Source organism: Lepisma saccharinum, chromosome 25, assembly GCF_977018435.1.
Source record: "Lepisma saccharinum chromosome 25, izLepSacc3.1, whole genome shotgun sequence".
NCBI lineage: Eukaryota > Metazoa > Arthropoda > Insecta > Zygentoma > Lepismatidae > Lepisma > Lepisma saccharinum.
The window spans coordinates 9831138-9849849 of NC_139253.1; the positions used below are offsets into that span (position 1 = coordinate 9831138).

General features: G+C 39.0%; 2 protein-coding genes across 2 annotated transcripts in view; one reads left to right on the forward strand and one right to left on the reverse strand.

Annotated features, from left to right (window-relative positions):
- Positions 1 to 9198: 9198 nt before the first annotated feature.
- LOC145979014 (uncharacterized) lies at positions 9199 to 9708 on the reverse strand. The gene has a single exon (XM_083112076.1). It carries the CDS (start codon positions 9706 to 9708, stop codon positions 9199 to 9201), a length of 510 nt encoding a protein of 169 aa, XP_082968202.1.
- A 1119-nt stretch (positions 9709 to 10827) lies between these two features.
- The window catches only part of RyR (Ryanodine receptor), a 283432-nt gene continuing 275547 nt past the window's right edge, over positions 10828 to 18712 (forward strand). Inside the window, exon 1 of the mRNA XM_083112077.1 lies at positions 10828 to 11089. Coding sequence (XP_082968203.1) covers positions 11036 to 11089 — 54 coding nt within the window. The 5' untranslated portion in view covers positions 10828 to 11035. The remainder of the gene's footprint in view (positions 11090 to 18712) is intronic.

Genomic DNA, 18712 nt, shown 5'->3' on the forward strand with positions numbered 1-18712 from the left:
CACTGACCCACAAGAACATATAACACAATGCATTATTTCTGCTGAATAAGTGAGTGGATCAGCGTGAAATAACATAATGCATGCATTTGTTGACGTAGAGACCTGACGTCACATGGCGTCGGCCGTCAAAACACACTCATTTAATACGTCACGTCAGAGCTTGACCAGCCTCTTGCGACACAAGACGTATTTGTCTACACAAGACAGTCATTGCACCGTTTGAAGGTAAGAGACTCGAAATTACATAATAAATTTGTGTTAACATTGAATGATAGATAACTAAGCTGCTCGTCAAGTCAACCTTGCAGCAGGTTTTCGCATATGTAGTTCCAAACGTGCGCGCAAGAACATAGTTCCACTGAGACGGGTTCTATTCCGACACAACTGCATACTTGCAAGAAAACAGTTATTTAATTTGTAATATACAGACAAAATAGTACATCCATTAGCAGGTATGGACTTAATTGGTTGCAATCACTGTGCAGACGAACTTAGAACCGTAGATTCGCCAACTGCAATGTGTAGTGCGTTGAAGAGACACTGAAACTTTAGAGAGAGTCGAGCGAGACTGAATGCCTTGCAGAACGCGTGCAATCGGCGATACCAGTGTTGCACATCCCACTATTTTAACCCTATGTTTATTGTAGAGCGGCGAGAATGGCTGAATCTACTGTTCAGCGCGCGGTTTTACCCGAATGTTATTTTGGACTTCGTCCGAAGGGAAATTTTCTTCAAAGACAAGCAAGTTGTTTTGAATGCATAATCCTCCTTGCGGCAACAAGATCAAAGTAAAACAGGGCGTGAGGTGATTTGCCGTCAATGTGCGCACGAATTGTATCACGGGTGTTGAATGATTTGCTGTTTGAGTTTAGCAAGAGGAAACGATTGTTTGTTTTTTGACGACAAAAGAATCTCCGCGGTATTAAAAGATATCGCAGTGAGAAGAAACATGTTTATTATTTGGACGAGACGTCCTTCAACTCGGTGGGTGGGGGAAGGGGGAATAAAACATGGAAGGATACCAGCATGCAAAACCACGCCAGGGCTGAAGAAACCAACGATGAGGGGAAGGGGGAGGCTTATTGTTTCACCCACTGGCGGCAATGAAAGCTTTGTTGAAGGTGCATATTTACTGTTCCGCGCAAAGAAAGGGAAGGGTGATTATCCGCAAGAAATGGACAGACCAAGATTTGAATCCTGGTATAGTGAAGTGATTCATAAATTGAAACCAGAGTAATAGCGACAGACAATGCACCTGATTGTATATATCACCAATAACAAATCATGCTTTTTTGGTGGTATAACTTGAATTGCGTGTGTCTTACAGGAACGGATGTATTGCGGACGAAGCAACCACGTTTTTCATAAATGTATTTCTTTCTAAACCAAAAAAAAAAAAAAAAATTGTCATTAAATTCAAGAGGGCCTATCGTTGTTTACTTTTATCTTTGTTCATTTTTATTTTTGCGTGCTCGAAATATACACACACGCTCTCATGTTTCGAAGATATTTCGCATTTATATTAAGTAATGACACATTTATTAAATAATCTATGCGCAGAAAGTACTTTTAAAATTTTATGGTTCAGGAGAAAAAGAGAAGCAAAAATACATTCCACTTGACATGCATGCGGGTTTTGATGTATTGTGCGGTTGGCAATACTGTGGATTTTCTCAGTGTCTGCGATGTAAGCAGTTCGGCGGTTGAGGAAAGACTGGCACGGAAGATTCTGAGCTCAGTTCTCGCGCGGATTGATACATACAACCTGCTGCAAGGTTGACTTGACGAGCAGCTTAATAGCCTTCCTTCACCGTAATGTGGAGCACTGAATAAGAAATAAATCGAAGCACTTGTATAAATACATAATTCGTTGCACCTGTGTTGCTAGTAATTTTTGGTTACTAGGGCCAACACGTATGCTAAATATTGCGAACTGAATTTATCGCACATAAATATAATAGTAGCACGTATTACTATAGTTTTCCTGTATTATTATTATCGATGGATCACCGTCTTTATTTTTATATTAACAATATATACTTACTTATTCAACTCTGTCCTTTGATATGAAATATGTACACACTCATATATAACATATGAATTAATAATTCACGTAAAAATAATATTTAAGCATCGCAATTGTTACACCTTTTGTCCATGCATATCAATGTTGTATTTATTCTTCTATTAAAATTATTCGTTGATAATTCCATAAACATGCATTGAACACACGCTGAGAGTGAAAAGTCCAACATCTTTGACCTCGATGTCGTTCACCTAAGGTACGATGAACAAATGAATCGTAACATTGTCCATTTAGGATAATCATCCTTTATTCCAGACACGATGTTCAGCTCAGATTGACTATACTTCGTGGAATTTTACTGTACCTGAGAGTACAGTACCACTACGTTCTGCCACACTGTACTTGTGTGGAATGTACTGATGAAAGTCGGACAACCCAGATTGTACATTTCCTTCTGTCTGTCACTGAATGAACATCTTCCCTGTAGAGTTCTGCTGTCTGCGTTTCTCGTACTTGCACTGTGGGAAGGGATAATTTGGGGAAGTTCAAACTTAAGAGTAGAAACGTGATTTCTTCTGGCAATGAGAATTGTTCTGCACTGGAATATTGATGAATACATTTTTGCTGCTGAGTGTATCATGTAACGACCAATGGAATGTGTGGTCGTATGTGTCCTCGGAATGGGAGAACTATGTTCCTGGAGGAATAATCACTATGTGTACTGCTTGTTTTTTTTAGACGAACTTCGTGGGGTGGACCAATGATTTTACCCCTTTGATGAAAAACTGGAACATTTGGTGTGAAAACTTCTTGTACTGCTAACACTTCGTTGGGCGATTCTTCTTTTGAGGCTTTGTGAAGAAGAATAGACGTACGTTCGTAGAGTTGTACATGACATGGAAGTGTGTCAAGTAATATGTATATTACGAGTGTAGCATGACACTTTAATGGAGGAATCATGTAGTTTACCCTCTGGAACATGTCGTTGTTTGTAAAACGTTTTACTGCTGGACTTGTAGATTATATTGAAGATTTTGTTCGAGACGTAGCACGACAATTTTGAGAAGCTGTGTAGATTCTCTGGAACGTGGCACGTCGTGGTGTACTTTACGAATTGCCTTAACAAGGCGGGGTGGGGGGGGGGTTCTTGATCCCTTGTAGAGTAAAGCTGGAACATGTTTCAGCAGTCTGGCTCCCAAGCTGGCGAATGCTGTCAGGATGCTGGACGCGCTGCTAGTGGTTCCCGGTTCGACATTTTCCTTTCGGGTTTGGGAATGCCGAATTGTTTCCCTTGCGGCTGACACTGGCTGTTCTCTGGCCGACAGCTGATAAATTTCGAATTTGAGACAGGTTTAAGGTAAAGGTAATGTTAGCGTAGATTTAAGATAGGGTAATTTTTCCGGGAAAGGATTATTTTGATCCAATCTTTTTGGTACAACACTCAAGAATAATATTTTGCCACTCATGATTTAAAAATGCCATTATCAATTGAAATATACTTAAACTAGTAATAAACTCTTATATTATACCCATTAAAATAAATATGACAAACGCTAATTCCTAGTGGAAAAATATAAAAAGAAATATGATGAGAATAGCTTCGTGAAAGCTACCACGGTTATTCCAGAATCTAGAAAGAAAATAGGATAGTACCTATAAAGCAATCGGAATTTTAATTTATTTTTGTCCCCGTAAAGTACCAATGATATATGTCGTGATTCGATTAATTGAGTTTAATTTATTATTGCTTGTTATGAGTTACTATTTGAGGTGTGAGTTACTATTTGACAACGTTCTAACAATCTGGCAACCTGCTACAGTCTAAAGAATTTAGCCGTCATCATTTCTGCTTACGATAATTTTCCTACTTCAAGTCTATGTCTCCCGCGACCGGGGTTTTGCTGGCTGGCTACCTGATCCCCATAACGGGAGAGGTTTTGAGGGGAAATTCTTACGTTAGCAAAATTCTTCGTCCGGTCGTAGATTCAAGCGCGCAAGATATGTAAAGCCGTGTAACTGAACTCTGGCCGCTGCTGTGTTTCTCGGATGCCGTTGAAATGTACCCTTTGCGTCAATAATGTATTGCATGCATCTACATCAATGCCTAAGTCCTTAACATGCTTCTGCGTTTAACTGTACAATGACAATGAGGAAATAGATTCGTTTGCGTATGTACGCCCAGTTTGTTTATCGATTACTTCTAAAATACATGATTTGCTGTGAAATACTGGTTGCTAGTAACTTTGCTTGAATGTATTGCTTCTTCTACTTTACTTTTGATGAGAAAACCAGTCTTTTGCATTTAAAATGAAAATACCATATTACTATAAGGACATATGAAAACGTATTTAAAGCTAAACGAGTAATAATGTTATTTTTCGCCTTGCGCTTATTTTCCCTACTGGTTACATTTACTTGTAGAAGCCTGTTTAAACTTTGCTGTGTAAAAAATTCTTATTTTTGTCTCTTATGTTACTCATAGTGTGCAAGTGGTCGTTGAAAATGTACTTAAATACAAAATTACACGGGAAACGATGCTTATTTAAAGTCGACCATCCCAAAAATAAAATAATTAATCTATAAATATGCTATAATTGCCTTATATTATGCTGACATCACTAAAAATGAAGAATCTATCATTCTCTCTATCCATTCTAACATATGCTTAGCATATTATTGTAGCAAAGCTTAAAACTAAAACCGTTGTGGTTTAACCATAATCATTCTGCGATGGCAGAATGGATTTCCAGGATTTTGGTTGCAACCCAATATCCGAAGGAAAATACTTGTTATTTGGGGCGCAAAAAATATCTTGCCGTCGACGGCTACATATTCATATAAAATAAATATTCTCAATAACTGGCGCTTAATACAAAACTTTGCTAATATAAATGTTTACCTTCTTCTGAAGTATAACTAAAATGTTAGTGATGTAACTACTAAGCTAGTATAAATTATACCGCTTAAACAAAATATTATCGCATATTAAGAAATTTGAATAAATTAATAGAGACTAATGCCTTAAAAAACTTACTTTGTGCACACTTGAGTCGTGTAGGACCTATTTAACATTAATAAATGCCGTAACTTGGAGCAAAAATTGCAATATTTATATTTTAAAATTTAAAACAATCTACATTTTAAAGTTTTTAACGTTCGAAGCTACAACGTGCTAAGGATAAATATTCAACTGTCAAACAAAACATTGTTTCGGATAGAGAAAAAAAATATATAAATATATACTAACAAAAAAAAAAATCTCGTTAATATGTGAGAAACGTCCACGCCGTGTGATGCTCTCCTAATCCTCTTCTAGTTATTCAAAATAAGTTGGCTGAGCCTAACTTTGCTTAAAGCATATAAGTATATGTATATATGTGTACGGACTCATTCTCGTCACTGCTGCTTACCTGTGTACGGACATCTCTCGTCACTGCAGCCTATTTATACATCTATTACTTCTCAACTAGAACTTTTAATTAATCGGGCGGTTTATATCCTAAATCACGGTACGCCAATTTGTACAGCGTGTCGAGGAATATAATTGGCGTTTCGTTTCTTTACATATTAACATGAATTGAAAATTTTTAGGCAATGTATTCGTAAGTTAAGGTAACATAAGGCAAGTGACTATCTCGTATAAACTTGACTATCTCCTTAATCTAAGCTCCCTTCATGAGGTGCTAGGAGACTTCAGTCATTAAGAATATAAATGAGTGGTCCTCGGGGCCTTATACGTTCCCAAAACTATATATATATAAAAATGTAATATCCTCTTTGCAATAATTTTAGCAGTTATAGTTCAAGCATTCTAAATCATTTACAAGTTACGGTCAGTTTTATACAAAATTTAAATTAAACTTTTAAGGAATTTCAATTAATAATAATAACAAAAACAAAATATTGACTCAAACAAGCATACTCTCTGCCATGACTCGTTAAACTGCACCATAGTGCCACTGAGTCAGAGTCAACATACTCTAATTTATTTTCCTCGTTCATAATATAACTTCAATATTCACTTTTAATCCACGTTTTTAATTAATTAATATGTTAAGGGTAAGCCTAATCACAATCTGAGCAAAATGCACAGGAACGTTAGATATATTAAAAAAAAATGTTTAAAATTACTGTAGCTTACTGCTTTATTTTAACCCTCATAAACAACGCTGTGATAATTTTCGTATCCAAGATCATGATTTAAAAAAATCCTACCTTTTACGTTCTAAAACCACTATAAATGCAAAAAACCATCGAATCTAAATGCCTTTTCTTCTAAAAATTCTGGGAATGGTAAAATTTTTCCCAGGGTGGGAATTCTGTCGTGGCCAGGGTACAGGATTCGCGAACGAACCACAGCGCTACCAGGAGCGGATTGATAGGGCAACGTCCACGAACGTCCCTGGGCCGACCGCATTTTTGGCAAAATGTGGCTGCCTAAAACCCGACATCGAACCTTCCGCCACGCGGAATGCCGGACGCTCCTGATACCAAATCGCCAGCCCTACGCGGATAACCGCGACGGAGCTAGGGCGCAGGTTCCTCCGCATCTTTACATTTTGCTTGATGTTGATAGGTTTCATCTGATTCATCCTCGAGTTAGAACTCGACATCTATCATTGTTTACTGCACTATTTTTCCCCGCTGGTACTTAATAAATCCGCGCGCAACTTTCCAGATTCCGTGTTTCAAAATGCATACTTTTGATGGTAAAAGAAAACTGATAAAACCTTGATTCTGATCATTCTTAGGTGTGGTTTCACTTTTCATGCCCTAAAATTGAAATTTTCATAAGTGAAATCCTGCGTCTATCACCACGTAATCAGCAATTTTCATCTCATTTCCGCAAAAATGGATGAAAGCCCTAAGCACCTCCATCCACGTCTCATGCTTAGGGGTGGGATTGATTTAAACTGCTTAACAATTAACTGCAATTCCACTACGTAACGAGCTATTTTCTCATCGCATTTCCGAAAAAAAAAATGCATGAGAAGCCCCAGCAAATCCACCACGTCTCATACCCTTAGGTATGTGGGATCTTTTGGGAATGTAGCTCACTAATCATCATTCATCCTTGATGGTAAAGCACTCTCTGCTCGTGGTGAGCTTGATGGTAAGGCGCTAGAGGTACTAAATTTACACACTTGAATGGCAACACATGACACTTGAGTTTCACACCCCTAAAGATTGGATCAGCATGGGTAATGTAAGGATATACCTGTCTCTGTACTGCAACTGAAGATCTGCCATGAGAGGTTATGCCTGTGACTGTACGTAGAGTCTGACTTGCGACTAGCGTTAACACGCTCTCCCTCGAACCTCCTCCTCTCTCTCTATTCAATCGTAACTTGCTCCTCAATAACTGAATTAGAACTGACCCCGAACTCTCTGCCTCCCAGACATTTATTGCAATTCAATTTAATAAACAAATGCACAGTCAGGCCTGTAGCCTCTTCCTGGATTTCGTCTGTTTACAGCTGATGACCAGGAAGAGCTTCAGTGCTGTCTGACACTGCATTCCTGTGATGTTTCTGAATATTTCCTGATTGGAAAACGATGGTTGAATGACTGGAAGTTGGAGTTCGTTCTCCATAATAATTAAAAGATACTACGGATCGTTACGATATATAAATATAGAAAAGTATGGAAACACTGTTTAGCCTTGTTTCCATGTTAATAAAATATTAAAATGCTGAAAAAGGCAAAATTTATTGTATAAAAATGTACGCGGAGTGTATATATAAGATGATGGTTGGATCTTTCATCAATTTATTGTAAATCTTCATCTGAAAAATACCCTGTTAGAGGGTGGAAACGTTACGTTTTTAGTGTATATTTTTATACAATAAATTTTGCATTGGTCAGCATTTTAATGTTTTAATAAAAAAGTATTTAGAATTAGTTGCCTCCAGATATCCAAAGATTTGAGGCTGGGTGACTTGTTAAACATCTCTTAATTAAGGGGAAGTTTCAGTTTCGCACCAATTGTGCATTTATTTCAATATCGTCCGAATGGGCACCGTTACTAAAAAAAACTGAGTATGAAAGAGAGTATGAATTAATATTTACTACAGGGAACCAAATTCCGAATTTTAAAGTTTCTAAACCAACAGTACAAGTCTTCTGTCAACTGCACAAATTCATGTAAATTCCTTTCTTTTGCGTAAACAGTGAGGAGTATACAGAAGCATACGCTCAAATCTGTTAGGGAAGGATTTTTTTTTGTTCCGAAAGTAGTAACTGGATATTTGCCTTCACTTCTTTTTTTCCATATGCCCCTCCCCTTCCCAATCTTTCTACTTTGGTCCTCCAACTTTCCAACTTCCTCCCATAAAAAAAAACAACATGATCATATTATACATGTATATATTTATGGTTCTCATGACGAAAAATAATAGCTTGATTTTGAAAGTGCTTTCAGTGTTACTGTTGACTGAGTTGCTTTATTTTACTTCGCTTCTTGTGCCACTTCTGGCTAATTTGCGAAGATGGAGATGAGTGATGATATGATGAAATTGATGAATGGACACTCACAAACATCTATGCCCAGGCCGGGATTCGAACCCGGGACCCCTGGCGTCGATGTGATAACCACTCCGCCACGGGTGGCGGCTCAGTGTTACTGTTAAAGAACACTTTCATTGTATGTATGTATTTATTTAATTCCTACTGTACATGACATCAAACTAACAATATCTTAGCTTCAATTCCTACTTGCTTTTGCAATATACTTAATACTGGGTGAGTCTGTTAAAAGAGGCCCCGTGGAAAATGTGCTCCTTGCATGTAGGCAACCCTGGTACACCGAAGAGAAGAGCGGGGTAGAGAACAGTCCAGGATATCGGTGCCGATCAGTTTAAACAACTTGACATAAACGTAAATGAATGAAACATCTCTTCTGTAAATACAGTACAGTGTGACAACAACCTTCCTAGAGGAGGTGCTGGAAATGTCCTCCGTTGACCTCGAGGCACGTGTGCAGACGATACCACATGTTCTGAAAAGCACGGCTGATGACGCAATCAGGCGGGAACACTGACTCAATGCGCGTGATCGTTGCACATGCTGTATGCGCCGTGGCTCCATCCTGCTGAAAGTAAGCGTTCCTTCGCTCATCCTCAGTCAGTTGTTCAACAAACACGTTGAATATGTACTGATGTAACGAGGCGAATTCACAGTCTCATGGAAGAACACGGGGATGATGCGCCGTGACGACACGCACACCAGACACCGAGTTTCTGGGCGTGCAGTGGAACCTCCATGAACACGTGTGGATTGTCACCTGACCAGTGTCGCGTGTTCTGGGAGTTTATGTAGCCTGAGAGATGGAACCATGCTTCATCTGAAATGAACAAGTAACCATCGTGCAGCACTTCCGGAGCAATATTGGACAGAAACCACTCACAAAACTGCACGCGAGCTGCCTTGTCCACATCCCGCACCTGAAGCATCACGGTAACTTTGAATGCGTGCAAGTTCAAGTCCTGCTTCAGGATCCGCATAGCGGTTGACTGGGACACCTGCAACTGTTGTGCCAAACGCCGAGATGATTTTCGTGGACTGCGTATCATTAGCTGCGCTGCGTCGTCCACCTTTGCCTCGGTGCGGACATTCTTTGGACTCACTTTTGGCCTATTCAGCACGGATCCGGTTTCCCGCCATTTTGCAATCGGTTTTTGCATTACTGATTTGGTTGGCTCGGCCCGTAAGTCGCTCCTGTGGAAGTCCACGAGGGAACAGAAAAGAAAAGGTTTATTTACCACTGCTAAATATGTGACCAATTGTGAACCATAGAAGAAAAGCACCGAATTTGCGTTTTCGGAAGGGCGCCGAGACGAGAGGGCATACCGAACCAGTCCGGGCCTGCACTATACACTCCCTCGTCTTTAGGTGAATCATTTTGACAAAATAATTTCGTATCTATTCATTATAGCCATGTCTCTCTAATCGGTATGGCGCTTTGTCTTCCATGTAGAGGCTCAGGGCTCACCCAGATTCTCATCAATGGTAAAGACAATCAGAGCCTAGTGCTGCTCACATCACATCTATTTCCAGATCAAAAATAAGTGGAACCATACCTCCACACCCTGTGTGTTTCATTATGACACAATGCAATGTTTAGGAATTCACTTTATTTTTTTTTAATTTTTTTAGGTTTCCATAGAGTTTAGGTGGGAGAATATATTTAGTAAAGATGTTCACATAATACTCTAGACAAAAGATTTTGTAAGCGTCGAATCACTGAAATAGTTTATAAAAGTTTATTTTGCTCTTAAAGTCATATTTATTAATGATGAAAACAAAGACTCCTAATAGATTACGTCTGTGAATTTCTTGAGTCGAAAATTTCGGTGGCAGTAAAGGTGAAATAGCGAACAGGTAATAGTCGTAGAAGCTAATGTCCGCAGGAATTCGTGTGTTTCTTGCATAGCGGTCGTCGGTCAAAAGACTCCTGTTGCCAAAATGGTTGTAGAGCTAAAAGAGAGAGCCCCCAATAGCTAGAAATAACTTTCTCGATAGTTGGCTAGGAAAATTTAGGCTTAGCTGATCCGGTACTCGGGACACTTTTCAACTGCTGTTCCATTTCCCTCCCCGCTACTGTGGGATAACAACTGCATGATATTGTGACGTGGAGAAAAGATTGTGTGTTTTGCTCTGTAGCAACAGTGCACGCAAAACTTGAACATTGAGCTGTTCCGAAAGCGCCTTACTGCAGTTCAGCTGTAACTGCAAGCGAAAGAATCTCTCACGGGGGGAAGGTCGCTGAACGGAATAGCCAGGCTTCTGCAGTGGCTGACTTCACGTCGTAGTAGTGGGGTCAGGCGAGACCCAGCACCGTACGTTCAATAGCAGACCACTTCACTTCGCGCTAGTTCGGCAGAAACGAAACATATAAAGGGTTTAGCGGGGTGAAATAATGCCGTAACGTACGAACGATTCCCCGCTCAACCCTTAACAGAACGAACCACAAGCACAGTTCAGTTCCGCGGTTTTTAACGACGCTTCAACATGGCAGACAGCGAAGGCGGAAGCGAGCAAGATGATGTTTCATTCCTTAGGACGGTAAGTAAGAATGTTGCTTGTTTGCTCGTGAGTGCAAAATGTTGAGTGATGTACCTGGTAGGGCGCTGCGGCAATATTATGCGATGACCTATTTCCCATTCTTCGTTTTTGCGACATTGAAATTTGCCCCTTTAAACCTGTTTCTGTCAGTGTAATACCTCCACCATGCGTCAGCCGTACGAGTGCAGAGAAAATTCGTGTTCTTCAAATAATTGTTCAGAACTTAGTAAAATGGTTCACCTCCCTCATGTTACAGGCGAGGAGGACATATATATATATATATTAATATGTATAAAATAATGTTTGTGTCAGTCTTTCTCTCCCCAATGTTTATTCGAACTCTGCGATATTGAGTATTATTTTTAAGAGGAAAAAGAGTGGGCCTCAGGAGTATAAAAAATGTTAACACGTAGTCTAGTGGTTAGCATTATCAGGGTTATCAAGATTTATGTCTTCTTTAAAAACACAAAAAACTTTTTTATGTTGTAAACATGTTTTAAATGTTTTGAACAGTATTCTAACCAAGATCAAAAATGTTCTAAACAAAACGTTTAAATGTCAAGAAGCTATATTTTCTAAGATAAATGGTTGCTAAGGTGTCCGTTAATCAATCCAAGGAAGAACTGTGCTGTAAGTTATAAAGTAAATACTGGACTAAATTCTTATAATACCTATTTACATTATTTGTAAATCTCGCATGTAGGCTATTCGAGAAGTTTCAAATAATCCACGGTTGCCAGGCTCCACTCAATCACCGTGATGGGTACTCTGTTTTCGTGTTTTCCGACAAATCGCATGTTCTTGTGAATGCAAGGATGTACATCGACAATAACAATGATGTTCGTTAAGTGCGTAAAACTGTTTCATCCATACACTATTCAATTATAAAAAAAATGTTTTAAACATGCCAACCCTGAGCATAGCATGTGCGAAGAAAGACATGATGGGTTCCAATCGAAGTGAATTGGAGGATGAGAAAACGTAGTTGGTTTACGCTGAACTTGCACGGTTTTTATTGTATTAGGTTTTAAATGATCAGAGTACGTTAGCTCATTTTTGGTCTCGTTGCGTGGGTTAAACTAGATACGGTTAGTTGAGATAACATTTAAACGTTTACAGTAGTTCTAGATATGTAACCTTAGACGTGTTTTTTCGCCATTCGGTATCGTCTTGTAAAGGACACACTAGAACACTTCATTTACACTTCCTGTTTTGGGGTCAGCGCTCCTAGATACGAATCCTGGACAAAGCATTGCTCGATTTGATATTTGGTTATTTCGCGTCTTTTTTCTTCCGCGTTTTGGCTAATTGCGTCGATGAGGATGAGTGATGATATGATGAAATTGATGAGACATTCACAAAAAAATGTCCAGTCAGGTAATCGAAACCGAGACCCCTGCCGTAGTAGGTCGGAAAATGTAATAATGCTATTTGGTATGCATATCCGTCCGTGTAATTTTACTACCATTTTAGAACAAGTTGCATAGCTCTAATTTTTTAAGCAAAATTTCCGCAATCATCCAAGTCTAAAAAAAAGCAGTATTTGGAAAATAAATGTAATTCTTTATTTTTTTAAATTTTATGGCTATTTTAAAGGTAGTTTCTAACATGATTTAAAGACATGTACCATTCCGGAACAAGTAAATCTCTAGACGTCATTCTATCGCAGTGATTTATCTACACCCTCCCAAAATTCGATAACGTAAAGAGAAACTGGAAATGCTGTCGGAATACGAGCGTCACTATTTATATTTTGAGCCTTGGCAACACTGATTGAAGTTAGGCGCGATTTGACGTTTGCACGGAATCGTCTGGCATTATTGACCATAACGTACTTCAAATGTTTTGTCAATAGCTTGATTTGTGTTGTTTATGTTGCCTTGGAGATTGCGCGACAACAATAAAATGGAATTAACTCGTGAACATTTTCGTGCGATGATTTTTTACGATTTTCGACGTGGATTATCAAGACAAGAGTGCATCGATCAACTTACTTCCACATTTGGCGATGAAGAATCATCCTTTGCCACTGTGAAACGCTGGTATAACGAATTTAATCGTGGCCGCCATTCGCTCACCGACGAGATTAGCGAAGGTCGTCCAAAATCAGTTGTTGTTCAAGAAAACATTGATGCTGTGCAAAACCTAATATTGCAAGATCGTCATGTGACATACTGTGAGATTGAGGCAACCATAGGCATTAGTTCCACCAGCATATATAAAATATTATGTGATCATTTAGCTGTGAGAAAGGTATGTCCTCGTTGGATCCTACACAATTTGACAAAAACTCAAAAAGACGCTCGCGTCAATTGGTGCAAACAAATGCTCAATAAATACAATCGTGGTGCTTCAAAAGACGTATATAAGATTGTAACAGGTGACGAATCATGGATATATGCATATGAGCCGGAACGTAAACAGCAGTCGACTGTATGGGTGTTTCAAGATGAACCCAATCCAACAAAAGTTGTTCGCGCTCGAAGCACATCGAAACAAATGGTTGCCTGTTTTTTCGGGAAAACTGGTCATTTGGCAACTGTGCCTTTAGAGGAACGTAGAACGGTCAACTCTGAATGATACACAACAATTTGTTTGCCAGAGGTCTTCGGTCAAATACGGAAAACAAACAAACGCCGTCGGATGATTCTTCATCAAGACAATGCCAGCTGTCACACATCTCGTCTAACAACCGACTTTATGAACAGTCAAAAAATCGAATTGATGGGTCATCCGCCGTACAGTCCTGATTTGGCACCCAATGACTTCTTCTTGTTCCCGAATGTCAAGAATAAATTTCGTGGACAACGATTTTCGTCGGCGGAAGACGCCGTTGATGCGTTCAAAAACCATATTATGGAGGTGACTCAAGAAGATTGGAAAAACTGCTTTGACAAATGGTTCGAACGAATGCAAAAGTGTATTGACCATAAAGGAGAATACTTCGAAAAACAATAAAGCAGTTTTCAATGCCAAATTCCTGTTTTTTCATTGTTAGGCTCAAAATATAAATAGTGAACCTCGTATTAGTTGTGGCCACCAACGTTATGATAGTATTGCATCTAGAGCTAGACTACAATAACAGAGTTGCAAAATAACGAAATAAAATCAACTCACCAATAACCCCCACGAACCCGACAATCAGCAACACAGTAGCATACAAATAACCGTCACGTGGCGTACAGCTTGGTACTTATTGGACATTCAATTCTCACAAGTATTCTCAAATTAACAATGTTTTCAAATTTCCTTTAATTTTCTTACACCAGCCATGATACTTCAATGTTCAGAAAATTATATATTTACAAATTAGATGATACGTATTAGCAATTATTCTTATAATGAACATGTCTGAATATGAGTTAACCAATTTTTTTTTAAAAAAAACTGGGCATTTTCGCATCACGACTCGACTGCAGTTCGAAAAGATCTGGACAAGAATTAGAAACAATAGACTTTCCAGACTAAATCGGGACATCTGGTAGTCTTCTGGAGCCGTCTCTCACTCCACAAACAACCCATTCATTTATGCAAGAACAAAATCGAAATTCTTGCAAAATATGAACAATCGTCAATGTTATTTTCGTAAGTTTTTATAGGTTGACATTTCAATATTTTGGTTCTCTCAAAGTTTCGGATGAGACGATACTGTACTGTCATCAGCTCCCCCATCAGCCATCGCGAGTTCCTTCAGCAGGTCGTCGTTGCCTTGTAATCAAGGGGTCCCGGGTTCGATACCCGGTGGAGACACATAGTGGTTCGGATCCAATTTTAAACTGTAGGTCCAGTTCCAATTAGCCTTACTGTGCATAAAGTGGACTTAAAACACCAGCTCAATCATTCAGCAGGTTTAATCCTAGGACTATCAGTGTTTCTCCATTGTACCTTTAGAGAAGAGCACCAAAGTTTCATGTTGTATACCTTTTAGTTTCGTGAGCAGATTCTTACCCGCAATTCTTGACTTCAATCGATCCTATGGAAAAACCATGAACTCGCTTGTGCAGTTGTGTGTGTGCTTGGAAAAGCAGAGAGAGAGGAAAGGTGGAAGGAAGAAAACCTGGTTCTCCCCTTTTGATTCTCGGGAAAACAGCCCGGGGGAGCATTTCTCTGCGTTCACTCTTGTCGCGCAGAAATCTCTGGGAACGAAGAACTCGAGAAAGGGCAAAGAACTAACTAGGGATCTCTTTGATTGGCTACTCAAGGACGATTAAAACGAGCAGGAAAGAGGACGCTTTCAGCCATATTGAAGCACGAACTAGGGCTCTGAAAGTACCCGTTGGATTTTATTTTCCGATACTTTCACGGTATTGTGATCCGCAAAAATGCCGCGTTATCCTGGAAATTATGCACAATTCCAAGTCTCCATTAATTTCCCACCAATATTGTGTGGAAAAATTATATTTTGTGATTACATAAAGGGTATTTTGTCCTCCTCTGTGTCCGTGCGTTCTAAGGCACCTTGCTTTGGATGGTGGCTACGGGACGGCATGGGTTCGATCCCGGGTTCAGTGTCCGGGAAATTTTCGGCCTGTGTATAGGGCCGGTCACAACCCACCATCGTGAGGAAATTGGGGAGCTCCGAGTGAGTGAGCTTAATCCGGTCGCTAAGTCCTACAACGGCTGGGGGTCGCGTGGGAGGGAGGCCAGCAGTCGGTAGGTAAGCCAGGGCCGAATATTGGGTTGTAGCGCTGTAAGGTTAGGATAAAGGGTATTTTAATATTCTTATGAAATTCTTGAATATTTTGAAGAAAACATATAAATTGATGTTTATAATTTGAAATAGTTACTTACTTTCACATTAATATTAATTAATATTTGAACAACTTTTAATGATTACAATTTTTAAGCATTGGTATCGATGAGAATAAGAGTATTGGTCTCCGCTCAGCCCTAACTTTCCATACACTCGAGAGTAGAGACGTGTATGTAGAGTTAGTATTGCATACTTCAAGAAAGGGCGACTTGTGACAGTGTTGTCAATCTGGTTTCAAACATTTACTTCATAATAGTAACATTACACGAACGGATGTACATACCAAATAGTATCCATTTGTTCAGGATTTAATATTTAAAATGTAATGATGTGTAGTTTCCCTGAAAGAAACCTTTTTCGTTCACTATTGTGTGGCCACGATCCTACTCTTCTTAGGCACGTATTTAGGGATAGGATGGGGGGGGGGGGGTGTCCGAACCAAGTGTCTCGGAAATAATGAGAATAATACACAGGTTTAATTTAATGTTAATCTAATTTATAGGTCTATTCATAATAATACTTAAATTAATTAATATTGTAAAAAAAATGACTATATAAGACTAGCAATATAACAGCACGAATTCATTGTCTAACTTACGTGTAGTTAACATCGCGAACATTTGTATAAAATCAATTGTCTTGGCAAGGAAATGAAGATCAAAACGATAAATAATTTCATACTTATTCAATAACTGAAAAGGCTGCTAGATCCAGTTGACGAAAAGTGAATTTCCTGATTAATATTTTACGCACATTATTATAAATAATAGTGTGCATAAATCTTCCTTGGTACAATCAATGAAAGCCGTATGATCCCAATCTAATCCTTGCCTTCTAGTAAGTTCGGCGGAAATTAATAACCTTTGATTGTGCAAAAAATGAAAACAAATATATTTTCATTTTTAAAATTTTGGTACTAGGTAAATCTTTCGGGGTGGTCCAGACCCCTTACCCCCGAAATACGTCATTGTATCCTTCCTATGCCCTTCATCGTTCGATAGGTTGTCAGTTGAATGCACTTGAAAGAACAAGTCGGATGGGGGGCAATTGTAAGACAACGTTCCCCTCCAAGAATGTTGGCGATGATGCAAGTAAGGGAACACTGGGGAATATCCAAGCTCTGCATCTGGTCATCTCTCTCCCCTGGCTCGCTTCCAGACACAGCAGCATCTGAACAAGCACTTTGGAGACTCGGATGCAATCACCAGAGTTCTGTCTGGTTAACATCTACTTCCTTTCGCTAAATAATCCTCGCCACTTCGTTACAATTGCTCTCCTCTTTTTCCCTTCTTTCTGCTCACGTCCGAGTTCTAATTATTGGTTTGGCTTTGTTTCATCTTGCGTTTCATTACCCCTTACGCTTTTCTTTTTTTTCATTTCCTATCTTCTTTTGTTCCGTTTCCTCTCTCTTCTTTTTTCCGTTTCCTCTCTCTACTTTTGTTCCGTTTCTTCTCTTTTCTTTCTTCCATCAATTATCTTTTCGTTTCTTTCCCTTTATTATTTACCTTTCCATCTCCTCTTTTTACTCTTCTCTTTCCGCTATTCACCCTTAATTTATGTTCCTATTATTTTCTTCATGTCATTCCCTGCATTCCCTTCTATTTCAATTTTTATAAGTTCTTCCCATTGCCGCATTCCCTTTAATTTATTTATCCAATTTTGAATCTTAATTTATGCGTTTTCTTTCTTTGCTCGATTTATCCTTTTATTTCACACATTCTTATCTCCTATTACGTTGAGCTAATTATTAATTTTTCTCTCAATTTATTTCTGCTATCTGTTTTCTTCGTTCTGCATGTTCTTCCTTTCTTTAGATTAGGTTTTTGTATTTTAGAGTTTATTATTGGTTTTTGTGATTTTTGACTTTCCCAAATTTATAGATGTTTATCTAGTCATTTACCGGGATCCGGGGATGCTCTCGATATCGTTTCAAAAAACAAGACCAGATCCTGCGAGACATGTCGAGACGAGAACGAGTCTATTTAAAAGCGAGACTAGACCGAAACTTCAGTATAATATTTGAATATACCTGCACAAAATTTAGTTTACAATGCCACGTCTTCGTACACATAAAAAGATATCCAACTGTTTATTATTTATAGATAAGTCATATGTTTTAAAATTCTAATTGGAAAGTCATTCCAGTTGTGACAATCGTGAGCCTGGGCTGCGTTATTGCATACTATATTGAGGATAAAATTAAGTTTTTTCGAGGGTTCGTAGCGTCGAAACGAGGCGTCAAGCAGAATTAAATTATTGAGAGAAGTTCTTTGCCTTAATGACTCTCTCGTCTCAACTCCATTCTATCCTTGATCCGCCACGGAAGAGCGAGGACAACTTCAGTGGACGCGACATTTCCAAATATATGCTGATCGTGAATTGCAGTTACAAATAAAATCATAAGTTTATCACTAATGTCATTCGGTCGTACTTGGAAACAAAATAATATCGATGCGTAATGTAACCTTTTGCGCAGATGCGGTGCACGTTTTCCTTGATTGCAGTTTCCATGACAGCTATAAGGGGAAGGACGGAATTAGCAAGTGCAGTTTCCCAGCGCAGCCTTGTTACTTCGATCTTCATCTTTTCCCCCATTACCCTCTTTGTGAAACATGACGGTTAACGAGTGGGACGCGGGTAAACATTGCCGCTAGATGAGGTGTCCATGGAAACAAAGCCCGTCTAAAATTTTGCGCGGATTTTTATATTTTACCTCCAGAGTGGTGTGATTTAAAATTTTGAAGGCCTGTCAAAGTGAACGATAAATGATTCCTCTGTCGGGGAAAGCTTGAATTGAGGTTCCCATAAACGTGCAACCAGGCCAACATTTATTTTTGTTGGGATTATTTGAAATGTTTGCCGATACCGAT